This window comes from Hemitrygon akajei, chromosome 6 (genome assembly GCF_048418815.1).
Source record: "Hemitrygon akajei chromosome 6, sHemAka1.3, whole genome shotgun sequence".
Classification (NCBI taxonomy): domain Eukaryota; kingdom Metazoa; phylum Chordata; class Chondrichthyes; order Myliobatiformes; family Dasyatidae; genus Hemitrygon; species Hemitrygon akajei.
The window spans coordinates 134,269,832-134,290,342 of NC_133129.1; the positions used below are offsets into that span (position 1 = coordinate 134,269,832).

At 40.9% G+C, this 20,511-nt stretch overlaps 1 protein-coding gene across 2 annotated transcripts in view; it reads right to left on the reverse strand.

Moving 5' to 3' along the window:
- hps5 (HPS5 biogenesis of lysosomal organelles complex 2 subunit 2) overlaps positions 1 to 20,511 on the reverse strand; it is a 66,362-nt gene that overhangs the window by 38,041 nt on the left and 7,810 nt on the right. For both annotated transcript variants that reach the window (XM_073049287.1, XM_073049286.1), the window contains exons 4-7: positions 18,352 to 18,416; positions 5,677 to 5,869; positions 2,226 to 2,356; positions 262 to 477 (exon numbers count right to left, since the gene is read on the reverse strand). In XM_073049287.1, coding sequence (XP_072905388.1) covers positions 262 to 477; positions 2,226 to 2,356; positions 5,677 to 5,869; positions 18,352 to 18,416 — 605 coding nt within the window. The remainder of the gene's footprint in view (positions 1 to 261; positions 478 to 2,225; positions 2,357 to 5,676; positions 5,870 to 18,351; positions 18,417 to 20,511) is intronic.

Sequence of the window (20,511 nt, forward strand, 5' to 3'; positions counted from 1 at the left end):
TATGGGTTTCTGCAGGTGATCTGTGTTTTTTTCAAAATCAAAATACAGATGAATTGTTGGATTATTTAACCACTGTAAATTGACTCTCGTGGGGGTGAACTATAGAAGGGGAATTAATGGGGACATGAGAGAGAATGGGTTACAAGAAAATAAGCAGGGATTGTTCTGAGCGGTGGCATAGCCGGAATAGTCGCTTTCTAGGTTTATGAAAATATCGGGCTGAGAAATGACAGTAAAGGAAGAAGCATGTCAGACAAATACCTGAGGGAGACGATGGGAAGTGGAGGCGTTCCCAATAGCTGTTTGAACTGGTGCGTGCTCAGCACCTCCCCTTCAAAGTTCACTTCCCACATCCGAGAACCAGGACGTGCACAGAAGATGAGTGGGTGTGGGGTTCCAATAGTCTTTGCGCCTGGCAAGAAACAGGCTCCAAATTCTCCATCCCGCTCTTTGTTTCCAATTTTCCAGAACTTCTCTCTGTTATCCAAAAAGTATTTGTGGATTAAATCCGATTACATCCAGCTCTTCACTGTTCATGCCTTCAACACTGATTCAACTTAAATTTTTAATGTACTGATACACTATCACTCATGCTCTTGTCTGTTCAGAGCTATTATTTGGTGCTTTGTTTTCCTTCATTTTATTTCTATTAGAGTAACAGTTGTTCCAGTTTAAGTCTTTTCTCCTTTCCAGCTTTTCCACTTGAAGGCCAGCTTCCACAAAAGAATACTGGAATTACCAGCATGCTGCACACTGACTCTGAATAGAAATGTGAAGTTCTGGCACACAATGCAAGAAAGCTGACCAGTTCAGTGGTTTATCTGACAACGCAAATTGTCCAAAATAGTAAGTAACTTCACAATGTAGAATCCCCAAAGTTCAATGAACCTATAGAAAACATTAGTTAAATACATAAATAGGTTTGATCAGGAATTATGCACATAAGGGAGGCTCCAGATTCAATCCTGGTCAATGATCTCAACCTCTAAAAGTACCACAACCTCGTCACGGTTAGGAGGCTTGCGTGCCTCAATGACCCGGAGAGCTACGTTGGCTGGAGTCAGGGCTTTATGCTTTGGCTTTTAGTAGGGACACCCATACCAAAAAGGTCAAAGGGTAGAGGCCAGACCAAGAGTGGTCCACCAGTCCTCCAGGTTCAAGGGTTCAGCTCAGGGCTAACAACACTGACTGGTAAAACAAAACTGAACACTACCTCACTTTTTAAATATAAATTATTTCAGTTTTTTGCATGATTTTTAATCTATTACAGTATATACATATACTGTAATTTATTTATTTACAGTATTATTATTTTTTTCTTCTGTATTATGTATTGCATTGAACTGCTGCTGCTAAGTTAACAAATTTCACAACACGTGCCGGCGATAATAAACCTGATTCTGATTCAGAAACAGCAATGAAGAATCCTTCTACCTCTAAGTACAATGATATTCCTGAGTCTCCAGCTGGGACTTGCATGACTGACAGTAATGAAAACCCAGAGGAAGGACTGACATGATGAAGGAAACCCTAAACTCTGCCAGAGATGGAAGGCCTTTGTTGCTGCCCCAAATGCCAGCGGTGTAACGGGCAGTAACATATACACTATGATCTCGTCAAGGTTAGTTAATGGGAAGGCCACAAATACCATCACTGTTGATACCATTAACCGCGTATTTGGGATAACTCTTAAAGAACGTAACTAATTGAGAAAATAGCAGGATTGATTTGAACACTATGCTGCTTAATTGGGACAGAATTCTGCTGCAGAACAGCTTCTAACGAGTGTCAGTTGCATGCACTTGCCTAACCATTAGACACCACATCATGCTTAGAGCAAACAGTTTTCAAATACTGTAGTTTCATTTGCATGTTTGTGCTCAAAACACAGTCATACTTGTCACTGGTAGTTGACAAAGTTTAAGCAGTATTGCAGAGCAACACACACAAAATGCTGCAGGAACTCGCCAGGCCGGCAGCATCTGCGGAAAGGAGTAAACAGTCGATGTTTCAGGCTGAGATCCGTCATCAGGGCTGGAAAGGAAGGGGAGAAGTTGGAGTAAGGTGGTGTTATCACCAGTTAGCTTTTAGTTCCTCCTCCCCTCCCCCAGCACCTTACTCTGACTTCTCCCCTTCAGAAAGGTCCTGACTCACAGTAAGAACATGAATAAAATTACAATGGCCAATAACCAAGGTCGCATTGTAAGTGGAATTCTAGCAAATACCTCTCTGTGTCGCATAGGTAGCAACGAGTGAGGGAGGAGATCAGCAGCCGGCCCTCCAGGTAGTCAAGCTGCACTACTCGCGAGTCCACTGTTGTAATCACCTGAACTGGAAACATCACGAATGCCGCAGCCTAATTTAGAATAAGAGAGCAATCGATAAAGTGGATTTGAATGGTCCCGGCGGCAGCAATCTGTCCAATCCAACACTTCCTACCCTCAAACATGAGAAAATCTGCAGATGCTGGAAATCCAAGCAACACACATAAAATGCTGGAGGAACTCAGCAGGCCAGGCAGCATCTACGGATAAGAGTATAGTTGATACTTTGGGCCAAGACCCTTCATTAGGACTCACTGTGTCATATCTCAAAACTTCTTTTTGCTAACTTTTGCCAGTTCTGATGAAATTATCAACCTGAAACACTGACACTATGCTATCTAATCTCCTATGTATTTCCTGCATTTTCTATTTGATTTCAAATTCCCTGTTTCTTAAGTATTTTCCTTTCAGAGTCCATACTCTAGACAGGTACATTCTCACACATCCAAAGTATAAATCCATTTACTATAAATAAAATTCTAACTACAATTTAAATTACCAAAGAAATTCCTTATTACATCTATAGTCTCTCTTAATCATAAAACTCCATTATTAGGAGATAATAAGAGGAAAGTTTGGCCCACTCAAGGACAACTGTAGCATTTATATATGAGGCCAGCAGAAGTGGGCAAAGTCCTTAAGGAGAATTTTGCACCAGCATTCACCAAAAAGAAGAGAATCACATGCACAATGATGAGTTTAGGAGGACTGTTGATACTTTAGGCCATCTTGACATTAAGTGTTGTGTGAATTGTGAAAAATTAAGATGGATTAGTTCTCAGGACCTGATAGAGTTGATCTCCAAGGTATCGAGCAAAGTAAGGGCTTTGACAGAGATATTTGTATCCTATTTTCCACAGAGAAGGTCTCAGAAGACTAGAATATAGCCAAAAGGGGCCCTTTTCTTTAAGGAGGACAACAGTGACAAACTAGGTAATTACGGGAGAGTGAGGATCACATCAGCATAGGGAAATTGTTGGACAATATTCTTCAGGTCAAGATTGACACACATTTGGAAAAGCATGAACTTATTAGGGAAAATAGGTAGTTTGTGTCTCACAGATTTGAGTTTTTTGAGGAAATAGTGAAAAATGCCGATCAAAGTAGGACCATGGATATTGTCTGCATGGCCTTTGGAAAAGCCTCATTATAGGAAGCCCCAGATTAAGACATAAAGTAAATTGAATACTAAAACTGGCTTGATCATAGATGTCAGAAGGAAATATTGGAACGGTGTTTCCCTGGAAATTTGGGAATAACAGTGTTCTGCAAGGATCAATGCTGAGACTTTTTGTTTGTGATAATATATACAGTTTGTAAATTACCTGGGTATAAAAGAACGTAGTCAAAATAGGATGTTTGGAGACAACATGAAAATTGTTGGAGTGAAGATGTTTATCAACTTATACAAGAGGAAACTGATCAGTTGGAAATTTGGGTGAGGAAATGACAAATAGAGTTTACTGTGAGGTGTTGTACATTGGGAGGTCAAATGCAAGCAGAAAGTATACACTGAATGGTAGGACCCTCAGGAGCATTGACAGAGAGAGGGATATAGAAGTACAAGTCCATAGTCTCCCAGAAGCGCCAACACAAGGGAATAGGATGGTAGTGAAGGTGTACGGCATGCTTGCTATCATCAATTGCGGCACTCAGTATAAAAGTTGGCAAGCCACGTTACAGCTGTTTAAAACTTTGGTTAGGGCACATTTGGATACTGTGTCACTATTCTATAGGGAAAATAAAGGATGAAGCTTTGAAGAAGGTGCAGAGATGTTGCCTGGATTGGAGTGCAAAAGCTACAAGGAAAGGTTGGACAAACTGATTGTTTTCATTGTGGCATCGAAAGTTGAGGGGCATTCTGATAGCTTATAAAGTGATGAGAGGCGTAGATGGGGTCTTTTCCCCAGAATAGAAATAAATGTCAAATACCAGAGGGCATAAGTTTAAAGGGGATATGTGATGCAAGTGTTTTATTTTATGCAGAGAATTCTAAGCGTTTACAGTGTCAGAGGAGGTGTTAGCACCTAGATACTGTATGAGAGCATTGTTTAAGAAGCATTTTGACAGACAGGGAGTAGAGGGAGACAGAGCAAATGGAGGTAGTAATGATTACTTGGATTGGTATCATGGCCAGAGCATACACAGTGGGCTGGAGCACCTGTTCCCTGTGCTTCTATGTTCTATAATAACTTCTACATGACAGCTTATACTTTAACTCATTTTTTCCAAGTCTCCTTTCCCTCTTAATGATACAACTTAAACCTGCCACTCCTACGTTGTTGTTTACCCACCATTTTCTTCATTTATGTTTATATCCTTCACTAAATGCAATAACTCTTTAACTAGGAGGTTTTCAAAGTAAAAATGGGACATAACATGAGTGGAAGGTAGCAGCAGTGAAAATTTGCTGAACATTTTTTTAAAGCCCTTGCAAATTCAATGGCCACAGTCCAATAAAAAATAAATTGTTTATTTGTTAAGCAACATCCCATTTTATCATTCAATTCAGCTTGACCCTTATGATTATTCAAACCCAATAAGACACCAACCTGGCCCCAAGATTGCATGTTCCCACTGCTGTCAATTTGCAGCCTAACAGTTTTTTATTTCCCTTTTTCTCCTTAAACACTGTTCCTTGCTTCATACTCTTCTACATGCAATAACTCTTTTACTTAAATGGCCATCATTCAGCAAATCAGAATAGTAACTCACATAATAATAACTTTTGCTCTTCAGAATGTGGGTGTTATGCAGCAACTTCTTACCCATGCAGATTTCAATAGAAAACTTTAAAAATAATCAGAACAGGGGTCTAAGCTGAACTCACCTCCCTAAATCTCCTGCTCTTTTTCCATATTTTATAAAACATAAAAAGAAGCACTTTGGCCCATCAATGTTATGCTGTCTCACAGAGCAATTCCATTCCTCCACTGCCTTCCTGGTAACCAAATCTCCCACAGATATCCATTGAAATCCACCATCAGCCACCTGTACTAAGTGTAATTTTGAGTAGCAATTGCCATAGCAACTAGCATGTTTTTGGAACCTTGGGGAAAATTACAGAATTCCCCGGAGAAACCCCCACATGGCCACAGAAAGCATCAGAAATCAGGATAGACCAAGGGCTACTGCACTATACTGCCACTGTTCGGAAGCCCACTGAGGCGAGCTAACAGCACGCCAGAAACAAACTCAGTCATCAACTAGCTTGTACACTGAATCAAATCACGAGTTTATCATCAAGAGTGGCTTAGAAACTTTTCACTGTGTATGTTGTACGAAATGTACACAGTGGATGCCATTACGCAACAATCGGTTCATTGCTGGGAATAAATAAAAGAATACAAACCTTTCCCTGTTTTGAGGAATTAACCTTCAGGACAGAAACTTTTCCCAGATTGTCTCCCACAAAGATCCTGAGAGCAGTTGTATCCCAGCAGAGGGCAGTAACCTGTCTTCCTTTGTGCTCCGATGACATGCAAATCCTTTCGGGTTTTCCACGCCGTTCCTGGTGCAGCTCCCATACAATCACATGACCTTGGCTGAAAGAGAAAACAAAACCAACAATTGGAAGACTGTGTCATTTACGGGGTTACTTAGTAGCGACCTACAACAAATCACCCTTTATCCAGATAACCCGTTACTGAAGTAGGTTTGTAATAACAGAACAATTCAGCCATGATGTTGTGCGGACCATTTAACCTACTCTAAGATCAATCTAACCCTTCCTGCCTAATAAACCATTTTTTTCTTTCATCCATGTGTCTATCTAAGTTTCTTAAATGCCCCTACCACCAAATCTGGCAGGGCGTTCCACCCACCACTCTCTCTGTAAAGAAATTACCTATGACATCCCTCCGATACTTTCTTCCAGTCACCTTAAAACTAAGCCTCCTTATATTAGCCACTTCTGCCCTCAGATAAAGTATTTGGCTATCCTTTCGATCTATGCCTCTTATCATCTTGTACACCTCTATCAAGCCACCTCTCATCCTCCTTCACTCCAAAGAGAAAAGCCCCAGGTCACCCAACCCACCTTCATAAGGTACGCCCTCTAGTTCAGGCAGCTTCCTGGTAAATTTCCTCTGTACCCTCTCTAAAGATTCCTCATCCTTCCTATAGAGGCAGCCAGAACTGAACACAGTATTTCTAGCGTCGTCTAAGCCAGGGTTTTACAGAGATACAACATCAACTTGCAGCTCTTGAACTCTATCCTGTCTAATGAAGTCCAACACACCTCACGCCTTCTTAGCAAACTTATCAACTTGCGCAGCAACTTTGAGGGATCCATGGACACGGACCCCAAGAGCCCTCTGTTCCTCCACACTGATAAGAATCTCAAGAATCTCATTAACCCTGCATCCTGTCTTTAAATTTGACCTTCTAAAGTGAATCACTTCACACTTTTCCGGGTTGGACTCCATCTGCCACTTCTAAGCCCAGATCTACATCCTATCACTGTCCTGTTGTGACCTATGATGATTCTTTTCACTATCCACAAAACCACTAATCTGCAAACTTAATAACTCATCTTTCCACTTCCTCATCCAAGTCATTTACAAAAAAAAATCACAAAGAGCAGGGGTCTCAGACAGATCCCCGCAGAACATCACCGGTTACTGACCTTCAACTAAAGTACTCTCCATTTGCTACCACCCACTACCTTCAATAGGCAAGCTAGTTCAGTACCCACACAACCAAGTTTCACTGGATCCAATGCCTCCTGACTTTCTAAACGAGCCTACAATAAGGAAACTATCAAATGTCTTATTAAAGTTCATATACACCATATCCACTGCTCCAGGTTCATCACTGTGCTTTGTCACATCCTCAAAGAAATCAATCCGGCTCGTGAGGCATGACCTGCCCCTCACAAAGCCTTGCATGGCATTTCTAATCAGACTATGCTTCTCCAAATACTCATAAATCCTATCTCAAAGAATCCCCTCCTATAATTTGCTGACCACTAAAGTTAAGATTTAACAGTTTATAATCTCAGGGTTATCCCTACTCCTTTTCTTGAACAAAGGAGTAACATTTACCCCCCTCCAATCATCTGGCACTAATCCTGTGGCCAGTGAGGACACAGAGATCATTGCCAAGGGCAATTAGGAAGCAAGGGCAATTCCAGTGAAATTGCCAGACAGTTTCTGTCTGGCCCCGAGGTCTTATCTATCCAATTGCTTTTCAAAAGCTGTAACACATCCTCTACTCAGTACCATGCATCAATTACAAATGCTTTGTGCAGCCCATTAAGACTTGCCTCTTCACTCACTGTGTAGTGTGGATCATTCAGTACATGCATTCTGTCTGCTGAGTCCCGCCTTACTCTCTCTCTCCTACGAGAGGCACATTACCTAATTATAAGGACTCATTAATGCTCTAATTTTCAAAGATGTTTTGTGCTGGTCTCTTTTGAGACAGACAAATCTCAATAAATCAGTTGTGTACTCGCTGCTTGAAAATCAAACAAAACTGCGGAGTCTGAAAATCTAAGTTTATATTACAATTGAATAATCTCACAGCGAAACAGTCTAGTTATGACACAGGGAAAGCAAGTTGCTTGAAATTGTTGAATTTGCCGCAAGTCCTGAAGGTTGTAACTTTCCAGAAGGAAGATGAGGTGCCTAGCAGTAAAATACCTACTCCCTTGCCTAGTTTCTTCTCAATGTTGTTCAGTACATAGGGGTGACACCGAACTTTGAGCTGTCTCCTACTTAATTCTCCATCATGCTCCCAGTCTGACTAATTTCTTTAAGGCCTCTTTATGTGTCAATGAGTCCCAATGCAGACTTGAAGAATAGTGCTTCCCCTTTTGTATCATCATGTTGGAACTCAACAGCAAATAATTTCAGATAACTTGCTTTCTGTATGTCAGATTTGACAAGTTCTCTTGTAAGATAATCCATTTCTTTCCATCGCTAGTCTTGCACAAATTGTTGGCTATTTCCAACATTCTCATTTTGATTTCATTTCTCTGTAATGTCTTTCCATGACCCTTTGACATGGCTGCATCTAGGAGTACTATGAACAGCTTTGGATTCTTCAGTCAAGGAAAGATATAATATAATACTTGGATGACTCTAAGAGATTACCTTACGAGGGAAGATTGAACAGATTTTGTCTATGCTCAATGGAGTTTAGAAGATTGGGAGAAACTCTCTATTGAAACATACAAAATTAAATACTGGGAAGACATATCCCCACAGGGAAGAAATTAGAACTGAATGGCATATTCTTAGCCCAGTTAAGACATTTAAGAATGCCCATTTATGACTGAAGCAAAGGCTCTTTTACCTACAATGTCTGTGCTGACCATGATTCCAAACTAATCACATATGCTTGCACACGGCCTATATCTTCCTTCAAGGGGTTATTAGACTCTGAAATTCCATGATACGGAGGTTGAATCCTTAAATATATTCAAGGCTAAGATGCATAGATTTTTAATCAATAAAAGAATCAGAGGCAATGGGGAGAGGCGGAGAAGGTGAACATAGGAAAGCCTGGAACTGCTACAATTGTACTCAATAGCAGAGCAGGCTCCTGTGACTGAATGGCCTATTCCTGTTTTTATATTTTTTGCATACAATATTTTGCACATACACTAGTTTATATAGCAATGACCATGGGAGACAGTAATGGTGAAAAAGCAGCAGTGCTGAACCGACTAACTTTATCAGAGCTGAATGAAATATTGTGCAGCACAGGAAAAGGCTCTTTTACCTACAATGTCTGTGCCGACCATGATTCCAAATTAATCACATATGCTTGCACACGGCCTATATCCCTTTATTTCCTGTCTATTCATGTGTCTGTCTGAATCATTGCTATCAGTTCTGCTTTCCTCACTTCCCCTGACAGCACATTCAAGGTACTTACCACTCTGTGGAAATCGAAACTAGCTTTATAAATCTCCTTTGAACTTCCCCACACCCCCCCATCTTAAAGCTATACCCGCAGTATCTGACACTGGGAAAATGACTCAGATTATCCACCCTATCTACACCTCATACTATAATTCTGTATACTGTATTTCTATAAGGTCACTACTTCAGTCTCTGACACTCCAGAGAAACAATCCAAGTCTGTCCCTTTTCCAATGTGGTACGAGTTTCTTTAACTATCATAAGAGATAAGCAGTTAAAACTTAGCTTTACGCTGAAGTAAAAAAACATCTTACTTGGTACATCACTCTAACGAACATTTTGTGATCCATCTCACATGCATTTGTTATTAATGCTACACTCTTATTCAAGAAATGGGATAGGGATCAGTTATAGGAAAAATGAAAAAAAATTATGAAGAAGAAAATTAATTCCCATGTTAAGAACTTTGGGTCAATCGGGGCAGCCAGTGTGTCATGGTCATATAGCGTAGAACAGGCGCTTCAGCTCCCTCACCAATCTCATTTACTCGGAGTACTAGAACGAATGCCATAAGGCTATCTGCCTCCAACTTCACTTCAAGCAGCGTGTTCTAGACTTCAATTGCCCTCTGTGTAAACCCCTTCAAACCTTTATCATCACACCTCAAACCCACGCTCTCTTGTTTTAGACCCCTCACCATGGGAAAAGAACTCTTACTATCTACCCAGCCTCAAAATCTTATAAAGTGAGTTGACCCCTCATAGTCTCCTCCATTCCAGGGAAAACAAATCCAAACTATTCAGTGTTTCCTTAAACTCGTAAATCTGCGGGAAGCGCACCCAGTTTCAGCTCATCTGACAAGATCAAGGACGTGGAGCTGGAGCTGGAGCTGGATGTACTCAGGACCGGCCAGGAGGGTAAAAACCTCATAGATGAGACTTTTACTGAAGTGGTCACACCCAGAGAGCAGACGTCAGATAATAGATGGGTGACCACCAGGAGAAGTAAGGGGAGTAAACAGTCAATGCAGGGCTCCCCTCAGCAACAGAAATACCTCTTTGGAGTGGGGAGGAAATGACAGGATACGGCCAGACCTGTAGCACTGTGGCTGGTTTTGAGGCTTGGCAAGGAAAGAGGCTGAAGAGCAGAGCCTGCATGGTAGTAATTTCTGGATTACTCCCAGTACCATGTGCTGGTCACTACAGGAATAGGATGATACTGCACATCAATGAGTGGCTAAGGAACAAGTGCAAGTGGCAGGGTTTCAGAGTTCTACATTATTGGGATCTTTTCTGGGGAAGGTATGACTTGTACAAAAAAGACAGATTACACCTGAACCCGAGGGGGGACCAATATCTTTACAGGCAGGTTTGCTAAAGATGTTGGGGAGGGTTTAAGCTAATTTGGCAAAAGGATTGGAGCCAGAACGATAGGGCTGAAGACAGGGCAGTTGGTATACAAGTAGATGCAGTGTGTAGTAATTCTGTGAGGAAGAACAGGCAGATGATAATGCAGTTAGGGCGATGAGTTGAAGTGTAAAGGAGGATGAATACAGGACTGAAAGTGTTAATAGTTGAATGCACATAGTAGCAGAATAAGGTAGATGGTCTCGTAGCACAGTTAGATAGGCAGATATGACGTTGTGGGCATCACTGAGTCATGGTCGAAAGAAGGTCATACTTGGGAACTTAGGATACACATTTTATCAAAAGGACAGGCAAACAGCAGAGGGGATGGGGTGGCTCTGTTGATAAAAAAATGAAATCAAATCCTTAGAAAGAGGTGACATAGGATCGGAAGATGTAGAATGCTTGTGGGTAGAGTTAAGAAACTGCAAGGGTGAAAAGATCCTGGTGGGAACAGTATAGAGACCTCCAAACAATAGCCAGGATGTGGGATATAAATTACAATGGAAGAATGAAAAGGCATGTAAAAAGGGCAACGTCATGATAGTCATGGGGGATTTCAATATGGTGGCAGATTGGGAAAATCAAGAGAGGGAATTTGTAGAATGCCTACGAGATGGCTTTTTAGAGCAGCTTGTGGTTTAGCCCACTGAGGGAAAGCCAATTCTGGACTGGGTGATGTGGAATGAATCAGATTTGATTTGGCAGCTTTAGGTAAAGGAACCCTCAGGAGAGAGTGATCATAAAATTATAGAATTCACCATGCAGTTTGAGAAGAAGATAAAGTCAGATGTATCAGTTTAAAGTGGAGAGCAGAGATAGGGGCACTAGCAGGGATGATGACAGAACAGGAATGGCTGGAGTCTCTGGGTATGATTTGGAACACACAGGATAGATATATCCCAAAGAAGAAAAAGTATTCTAAAGGGAGGATGAGGCAGCCATGACTGACAAGGGAAGTCAAAAGTGGCATAAAGAAAGAGGCATATAATATTGGAAAAATTGTGGGAAGTTGGAGGATTGGGAAGTGTTTAAAAAGCAATAGAAAGCAACTAAAAAGGAACCATAAGGACAGAAAAGATGAAATATTAAGGTAAGCTGGACAATAATATAGAATATACTAGAAGTTAATTCAGATGTATAAAGACTGAAAGAGAGGCGACAGTGGACATCAGACTACTAGAAAATGACACTGGAAAAATAATAATGGGAACTTAAGTATTTTGCATCTGTCTTCACTGTGGAAGATGCTAGTAGCATACCAGAAATTCAAGTGTCTGGGGCAGAAGTGAGTGCAGTTGCCATTATTAAGGAGAAGGTGCTTGGGAAGCAGAAAGGTTTGAAGGTAGATAAGTTACCTGGACCAGTTGGACTACACCTCAGCGTTCTGAATGAGGTAGCTGAAGAGATTGTAGAGGCATTACTAGTGATCTTTCAAGAAGCACTGGATTCTGGAATAGTTCTGGAGAACCGGAAAATTACAAATGTCACTTCTCTATTTAAGAAGGGAGGGAGTTAAAAACTGTAAACTATAGGCCAGTTAGCTTGTCCAGTGGTTGGTAAGATGTTGGAGTCCATTATTAAGGATGAGGTTTCAGAGTACTTGAAAGGACATGATAAAATAGCCTTAAGTCAGCATGCCTTCCTTAAGGGGAAATCTTGCCTGACAAATTTGTTGGAATTCTTTGAGGAAATAACAGGCAGGATAGATAAAAGAGTCACTACACGCTGTTTACTTGGATTTTCGGAGGACCTTTGATAAGGTGCCACATATGAGACTGCTTAACAAAATAAGAGCCCATGGTATTACAGGAAAGATACTAGCATGGATAGACAACTGACCGAGTGGCAGGAGGCAAGTGTGGGAACAAAAGGAGCTTCTTTTCATGTTATATTTGTCAATGATATTGATGATGGAATTGATGGCTTTGTGACCAAGTTTGCAAAGTATAAAGATAGGCGGATGGACTGGTAGTGTTGAGTGTTTGCAGGGAGTCTGCAAAAGGATTGGGAGAACGGCAAAGAAATGGCAGATGCAATATAGTGTAGGGAAGCGTATGGTCATGCACTTTGGTGGAAAGAGTAAAGGCATAGACTAGTTTCTAAATGGGGAGAAAATTCAAAAATCAGAGGTGCAAAGGGACTTGGGAGTCCTTTTGCAGGATTCTCTGAAGGTTACCTTGCAGGTTGAGTCACTGGTAAGGAAAGCTAATGCAATGTTAGCACTCATTCCAAAGAGGACTAGAATATACTGGATATACTGCTGAGGCTTTATACGGCTTTGGTCAGATGGCACTTGGAGTATTGTGAACAGATTTGAACCCCTTATCTAAAAGATGTGATGGAATGGTAGAGGGTCCAGATGGGGTTTCACGAATATGGTTCTAGGAATGAAAGGGTTAATGTGTGAGGCGTATTTGATGGCTCTGGGCCTGTACTCACTGGAATTTAGAAGGATGAGGGGGGATCTTATTGAAACCTATCTGTGACGACATCTGAAGTTCAGAGATTTAAGGAAGTCTGGGAGCCCACAAAAAACAGGTGTACTTCAATCGCTGGTATACAGAAGGGGTAGCTGAGGGTTCAGACAGCTTGAAAGAGCTGGTTGTGATTGAAGACTTTAAGAAGTGTGTTGCCGATGATGTAAGGGCATACCAAGATGAAAAGGATGCCACTACCTTGCAGGAGTTTGCTAGGTTAGCAGACGAGGTTGTTTTAACCCACAAGGTTGAGTTCACTCCGGATGGGAGTTTCCCAGAGAGTAGCTGGGAGGATCAGGGGAACCTGGAATTTGAAACTGGGACTGGTATTGAAAGCCTAGAGGAGGCAGCTGTCCCGATTGCCTGTGTTCAGGTTGTTGAAGCAACTGTGAATTCCCAGGGTGTTGAACCTTGGGTGAAACTCAGTTAAGGTCTGAGGTGTCTGACTCGGTTGAAAAGGAAACATGTTGGAGAAAGGGTCTTGGTGGTGTTCCCTCTCCTTACCATCCCCCTTCAAGCGAGATTTAGTGGACCATGTGAAATAACTAAGGAAAGTGATTCTTTAAATTATGTTATTAGGACTCTTGGCCAGAGAAAGGCTACCCAGCTCATCCATGTAACTATGATCAAGCATTATCATGACTCCAACTCTGCACCAGTGAGTTGTTTTGACAACAGAGGAGATTGTGGTGTCTCGTACTGGAATACCAGATCACTTTGATGAACTCCCTGTAGTCTCCACAAGACTCAGAAATTCTGATGTTTTGAAAAATCTTGATGGAAAGACTCAACATTTGCAGTCCAGACAGCGAAAACAACTGAAGAGTTTTATTAACAAGTATAAAGATTTATTCCCTGATATTCCAAGACCATGCACGGCTATGGTGCATGATGTACGGTAATTGTAGATTAAGTTGATCCCATTAAGCAGCACCCTGACAGAATGAACCAAGACAAAAATAAAATGATTGTACAAGAAACTGATTACATGCTAACAGCCGGCATAATTAGGCCAACCACTTCAGACTGGGCGTCACCGTGCGTGATTGTCCCTACGTCGGATGGGAGTATGAGATTCTGTACTGATTACAGGAAAGTTAAGGCAGTAACTAATACAGATGCTTATCCCACCCCAAGAGTGGATGACTGTATTGACAGAGTGGAGACGACTAAATACCTTGCAAAGATTGACCTGTTGAAAGGTTACTGGTGTGTTCCTTTAACAGAAAGGGCTAAAGAACTACCTGCATTTGTGACACCATCTGGATTGTATGAGTACAATGTTTTACCTTTGGGATGAAAAGTGCTCCAGGGACGTTCCAAAGGATGATGAATTCAGTTATTCAAGGTTTAGAAAATACAGGGGCTGATATTGATGACTTGTTTGTATGGAATGACACCTGGGAGGAACATATCTCAACGGCGGAGAAACTGTTTGAAAGGCTGTCCAAGGCAAATCTCACTGTAAACCTCGCTAAAAGTGAATTTGGCCACGCCATTGTCATGTATCTGGGCTATGTAGTAGGCCAGGGCCAACTGGCACCTGTGCAGGCCAAGGTTTAGGCAATTGCGGAGGTTCCCGTTCCGACGGGCAAGAAAGCGTTACGGAGGTTTTTGGGAATGGTTGGGTATTACCGTAAGTTTTGTAAGAACTTCGCAGACATCGCTCTCCCCCTAACGAAACTCCTAGGGAAGAGTGAAAGATTTGTGTGGAATGACCTTTGCCAAGAGACATTTGACCACCTGAAAACCATTCGGTGTTATCGCCCTGTGCTCAAAGCACCTGATTTCAATAAACCATTTTCCATCACGGTAGATGCCGGTGATGAAGCTGCTGGGGCAGTATTGTTGCAGAAGGATGATGATGAAATTGAACATCCAGTAGCTTATTTTTCAAAGAAATTTAATGTGCATCAGAATTACTCCACTGTTGAAAAAGAGTTGCTAGCAGTCATTTTAGCATTGCAACATTTCAATGTCTACATATGTCCTGCGCAGAAACCACTTGTAGTTTACACGGACCATAAACCATTGGTGTTTCTGGGTAAAATGAAGGATAAGAATAGAAGGTTGCTTAACTGGAGTCTGATCTTGCAAGAGTATGACATGGAAATAAAACACGTGAAAGGTACTGACAACGTTATAGCAGATTGTTTGTTTAGATGCTAAGTTTAAGTTTGTAATGCTTTGCTATGTTACTTGATAATTACACATGTATTGCTTTAAGTTGTATAATCAATAGTTAAGACAAAAATTTTGCTGTTTCATCAAAATTTTTCTTAAAAGGAGAGAGGTGCGATGAGATCTGAAGGACTATTCTAAAATGGACTGTTCCTTTAAACGAGAGAGAAGGAGCAAACAGCTTGCGTGCTACTTCAGCAGCAGGAAGACAGAAAGTCTGAGTTGCCTTGGAAACTGAAAGGCGGAGCTGCATGATGGACAGCATGTTCTGCACTACTGAGATATATACAAGGTCAGTCAACTTTTTAATCAGACACACAGGAGACACACGACTCCAGAGGCAAGGAGGACACTGGTGAGCATTGTGTGCCCACGACAACGGCGGGGTTTTTGCTCACGGTGAGGACAAATGGGTGACCGGTGGGGAGCTATTGGTGTGTTTAACCCTGGTCTGGGGTTGATAACTCCACCACAAAAGACGGCATCCCCTTTTAGTGGTCACAGTCGGTGACTGTAAGCTGCGGGAGCGTGAGGACGACGTGGAGGATCAGCATCGGCATTGGAAGACAAACCAACACCCTAACTCTCTCTCTCCAACTCTACTCAAACCAAATTCCAGAACTGAACTGATTACTTACCATCCCACCGTGAGACTGTATCACCCAGTCACCTGAGCTGGGGATGCTTGGGAACCTTATTTATATATACACACACACATATATATACTTTGCTAACCTGTTTACCCTATCTTGTTTTATATTACCTTATTCATGTAGTTACTAATAAAATAGTTTATAACAGAAGACTCAGATTCCAGGTGTGTCCATTTCTGCTGGTTTTTAACCCATTGTGGGGTATGTAACACTATCGCATACTGAAAGGCCTAGATACAGTGGATGTGGACAGCATGTTTCCTACAGGGGTGAGTCTACCACCCAGAGGGCACCACCTCAGAATAGAGGGGTGTGCCATGGCATAAGCGATAAGAAGGAACATCTTTACCCAGGGGGTAATGAATCTATGGAATTCATTGCCATGGATGGTTGTGGAGGCCAAGTCACTGAGCATACTTAAAGCAAAGATTGATAGGTTCTTGATTAGTCAGGGTGTGAAAGGTTACGGACAGAAGGCAGGAGAATAGAGTGGAGAGAGAAAATAAATCAGCCATAATGAAATAGTGAGGCAGACTGAATGGACTGAATGACCTAATTCTGCTCCAATGTTTTATGGTATGCAATTCCATTTAAGGCAAAATCACCTCAGTATGAGAATATTATTTTTCTTGTAAATAACATGAACCTGTTACAGGGAACAAAATTTTGTGAATGTTACAAATTTTGCTGAAGTGAAGAGATATACAAGAGGTAATTCATGGAGCTGTGTGTCAAAGTAATGAACTCTCAGAGAAAGGACCATGACAAGATCAAATTATCTAAATAGAAAAAAAAGCAAATAGCACATTTGCTACAAATCTGCAGGCCAGGAAGCATTTGATTGGGGGGGGGGGTGGGGAGAAGAGGGTGGGTAGCAGAATTGGTGTTTGATCTTTCATCGAGTAAACAGTGTTTAGTGACATCGCCCTGATGATGTCATTTGAGCAAATGAGCACTTAGAAGATTTGTTTTCCCATTTTGAGATATTTAGGGGCCATATTTACAATTCCTGAAGGTGACAGCAAAACTTGATAAGGTAACTCATTAAAAAAAGTGCATGGATATTTCATTTTGACAGCAGGCACAACGAGACCATTGGTTAGATTTCAGCTGAATATGATGCACCAGTCCAATTGCCGCACCTCAAGAAGAACATCAAGACTTGGGATATGGTACATAAATAGTTTAGCAAACAATATCAAGGATGAGAACCTTCAAATTTAAGTTTGGGCATTGCGCTCCCTGTAACTGAGAAAGTGGAGCTGATTCATAGGACAATACAGATACCATGGAAAAATTTGCTTGCAACAGCATGAACAGCAAGCACGTAGCTACAGACAACACACAGTATATAAATTCCATAAGTCCGTGAAAAGAGAAATAAAGGCTGTACAAAAACAAGATTTAAGTGCAACAAAAAGACACAATCAGAGATGGCAGGATGTGTCATGTCAGTCATTCTGTCATGCCGCTGAGGTAGGATTAGGGTTAGTTCGGGTCAAATAACTGACATAATCTATATTTCCAATGACTGACACATAATCTAGCCTGAAAATAAGAATGCATGCCTCCCCTCCACCTTCACCCCACCACTATGCCTGAGGGAGAGAAAAATTACATCTCATAGTAACTTGCAAAAGCTGACTGAACATGGCATTTTAAAGGAATTTAATTGCACTGTGAGGAGATAAGGCTGGGCTATCAGCTAACTTGGTCAGTGCTTTCTAAGAGCTTGAACAGGCCTTAACGGACCAAATGGCTTCTTTTACAAAGTAAGATTCTGCAATAGGACTAGTTGTATTCTGCTAACTTAATCAATTTAAATTCTGAAGCAAATGAATTGTGTAATTTGTTCAAATGTTTTTCTGATTGGCAAGTCCCTTTGAATCAATAGACTTTAAGCTATGCTTTCAAGGTTTTAATCAATTATTTCTCACTGTAAGTGCTACAAGCTTAATCAAACAGGAGCAGTTGATTCAGGAAACAGCAACTTCATGCATGAACATATATCTCTATTTAAGATTAATTTCAAATTATAGATCTATTAAGCTTAATATCTTAAGGAAAAAAAATGGTGTTTCCATTACGCTTAGTTATTCTAGCGCTGTAACACATTTGTCAGTTGCAGCCTGAGAAAGATCTGTCGATTGCTTTCTGAACAATATGAGCAGTCAATGAAGGTACATGCCAGATCTCACAACTAAAATAATCTCTAACAAGGGTTAAGGTTGATTGCTATACATTTGAACTGAATATCCAAGTAACTGAAAATTTGAACCACATAAAGTTTGAAATATGAAAGGAAAAACACATGGAATGAAAAAGATGAGAGAAAACAAAAAACATTACTCATGCAACATCTCTTAAAACGTGTTAAAAAGCTGCTAAAGGGTACAGAAAGAATGCAAAAATGGAAAATAATAGAGCACTCTTACTTAGTTGATACTGCAACAAAGTCCTCATCATGCTGACAGCAAGCAACATAAGTGAGAGCTCCTTCCTAAAGGACAAAGAAAATTATCAGAAATTCACATTATCATGACATGATGCATAACGAAGAATACAGAGATCCTTCCAATTACCTCAGAATCTCAGATCAATTCTTTATGGAGTTTCCAATTGAACTATTTGTGTATCAAGTCTTACAAACAAAAATGGAAATAAATAACCAGTTAGATGTGGTAAGGATATTGTTCAGGACACTAGAATAACTTTGAATGAAGACAGTCTTCTACAATGGCCTTTTCTCCATCTATACCAACCCCTTTTACCCACATTAAGATAATATCTTTCTGTCTTGCCTATTGAAGTGCCTGTCTTAATGCTTCTCAAATATTGTAATTGTATCTGATTCCACCAACTTCTATGGCAGTGCATTCCAGATGTCAACCATTTTGTGTAAAAACCTACCCCTAATACCCCACTAAAAACACCTACCTCTCATTGTAAACCTACGTCCATTTACTTTTTAATAACCCTGCCACGGGAAAAGATTTTGACTAGATATCCTCCCTATGTCTCTCAGAATCTTAGATATTTCTCTCAGGACATTCTCAGCCTCATTAGCTGCAAGGAAAACAATTTAGCCTATCCAAACTTTCCCCATAAAGTCTTCCAATCGAGGCAACATCCTAGTAAATTCTCTCTGAATAATATTAAGGGCCTTAATAAAATATTCCATTAAAATCTGCAGCGCAACAATACAACACTGTAATAACTTACAAATCCAGAGCAGTGAGCATCATGTCAGTGGTAGGGATGCTAGTGGAGAGGATTCTTATGGATGAGATTTGTGAGCAATTGGAATAGTATGGTCTAATTAATAACAGTCAGCATTGTTTTGTGTAGGACAGGTCATGTCTTACTAACTGGAATGAATTTTCTGAGGAGATGACAAAGGTGAAGCAATAGATGTTGTCTACAATGATCTTGGACATTTAACGTCTGTCAGGGTAGGGTCCTCCAGAAGATTAAGATGTACAAGATTCCCCATGAGATTTTTCAAGATATATGAAGAGTAAACAAGAGGCAAGAATGGATATTGGACTGCTGGAAAATTATTCTGGAGAGATAGCAATGGGGAACAAAGAATGGGCTGACTAACTTAATAAGTATTTTGCATCAATCTTCACAATGGAAGACATCAGCATTATGCCAGAAATTCAAGAGTATCAAGAGGCAGAAGTGAGTGCAGTTGCTCTTACTAAGGAGAAGGTGCTTGGGAAGCTGAAAGGTCTGAAGGTAGATAAGTCACCTGGACCAGATGGACTACACCCTAGGGTTCTGAAAGAGGTAGCCAGAGAGATTGTAGAGGCATCACTAGTGATCTTTCAAGAATCACTAGATTCTGGAATGGTTCTAGAGAACTGGAAAATTGCAAATGTCAATCTACTTTTTAAGATGGAAGGGAGTCAAAAAACAGGAAATTATGGGCCATTTAGCTTGACTTCAGAGGTAGAGAAGATGTTGGAGTCCATTAAGGATGAGGTTTCAGAGTACTTGGAAGCACATGATGATATTGGCCAAAGTCGGCATGGCCTGACAAATCTACTGGAATTCTTTGAGGAATAACAGACAGGATTGACAAAGGAGTGTCACTGGATTTTTTTAAAATTTGGATTTAAAGAAGGTCTTGACAAGATGCCACATATGAGGCTACTAAACAGGGTAACAGCCCATTCCATTACATGAAAGATACTAGTATGGACTGGCAGAAAGCAAAGACTGAGAATAATGGGGGCCTTTTCTGGGTAGGTGCCAATGACTAGTGGTGTTCTGCAGGGATCAGTCTTGACATGTTATATGTCAATGAATTGAACAACAGCAGTGATTGCTTTGTGGCCAAGTTACCAGACAATACGCAGATAGGTGGAAGGGCAAGTAGTATTGAGAAAGCAGGGAGTCTGCAGGGCTCAAATTAGGAGAACAGGCAAAGAAATAGCAGATGGAATACAGTCTAGGGAAGTGTATGGTCATGCATTTTGGTAGCAGGAATAAAGGCATAGACTATTTTCTAAACGGAGTAAATTCAGAAATCAGAGGTGCAAAGGATCTTGCACAATTCCCTAAAGGTTAACTTGCAGGTTGATTCAATG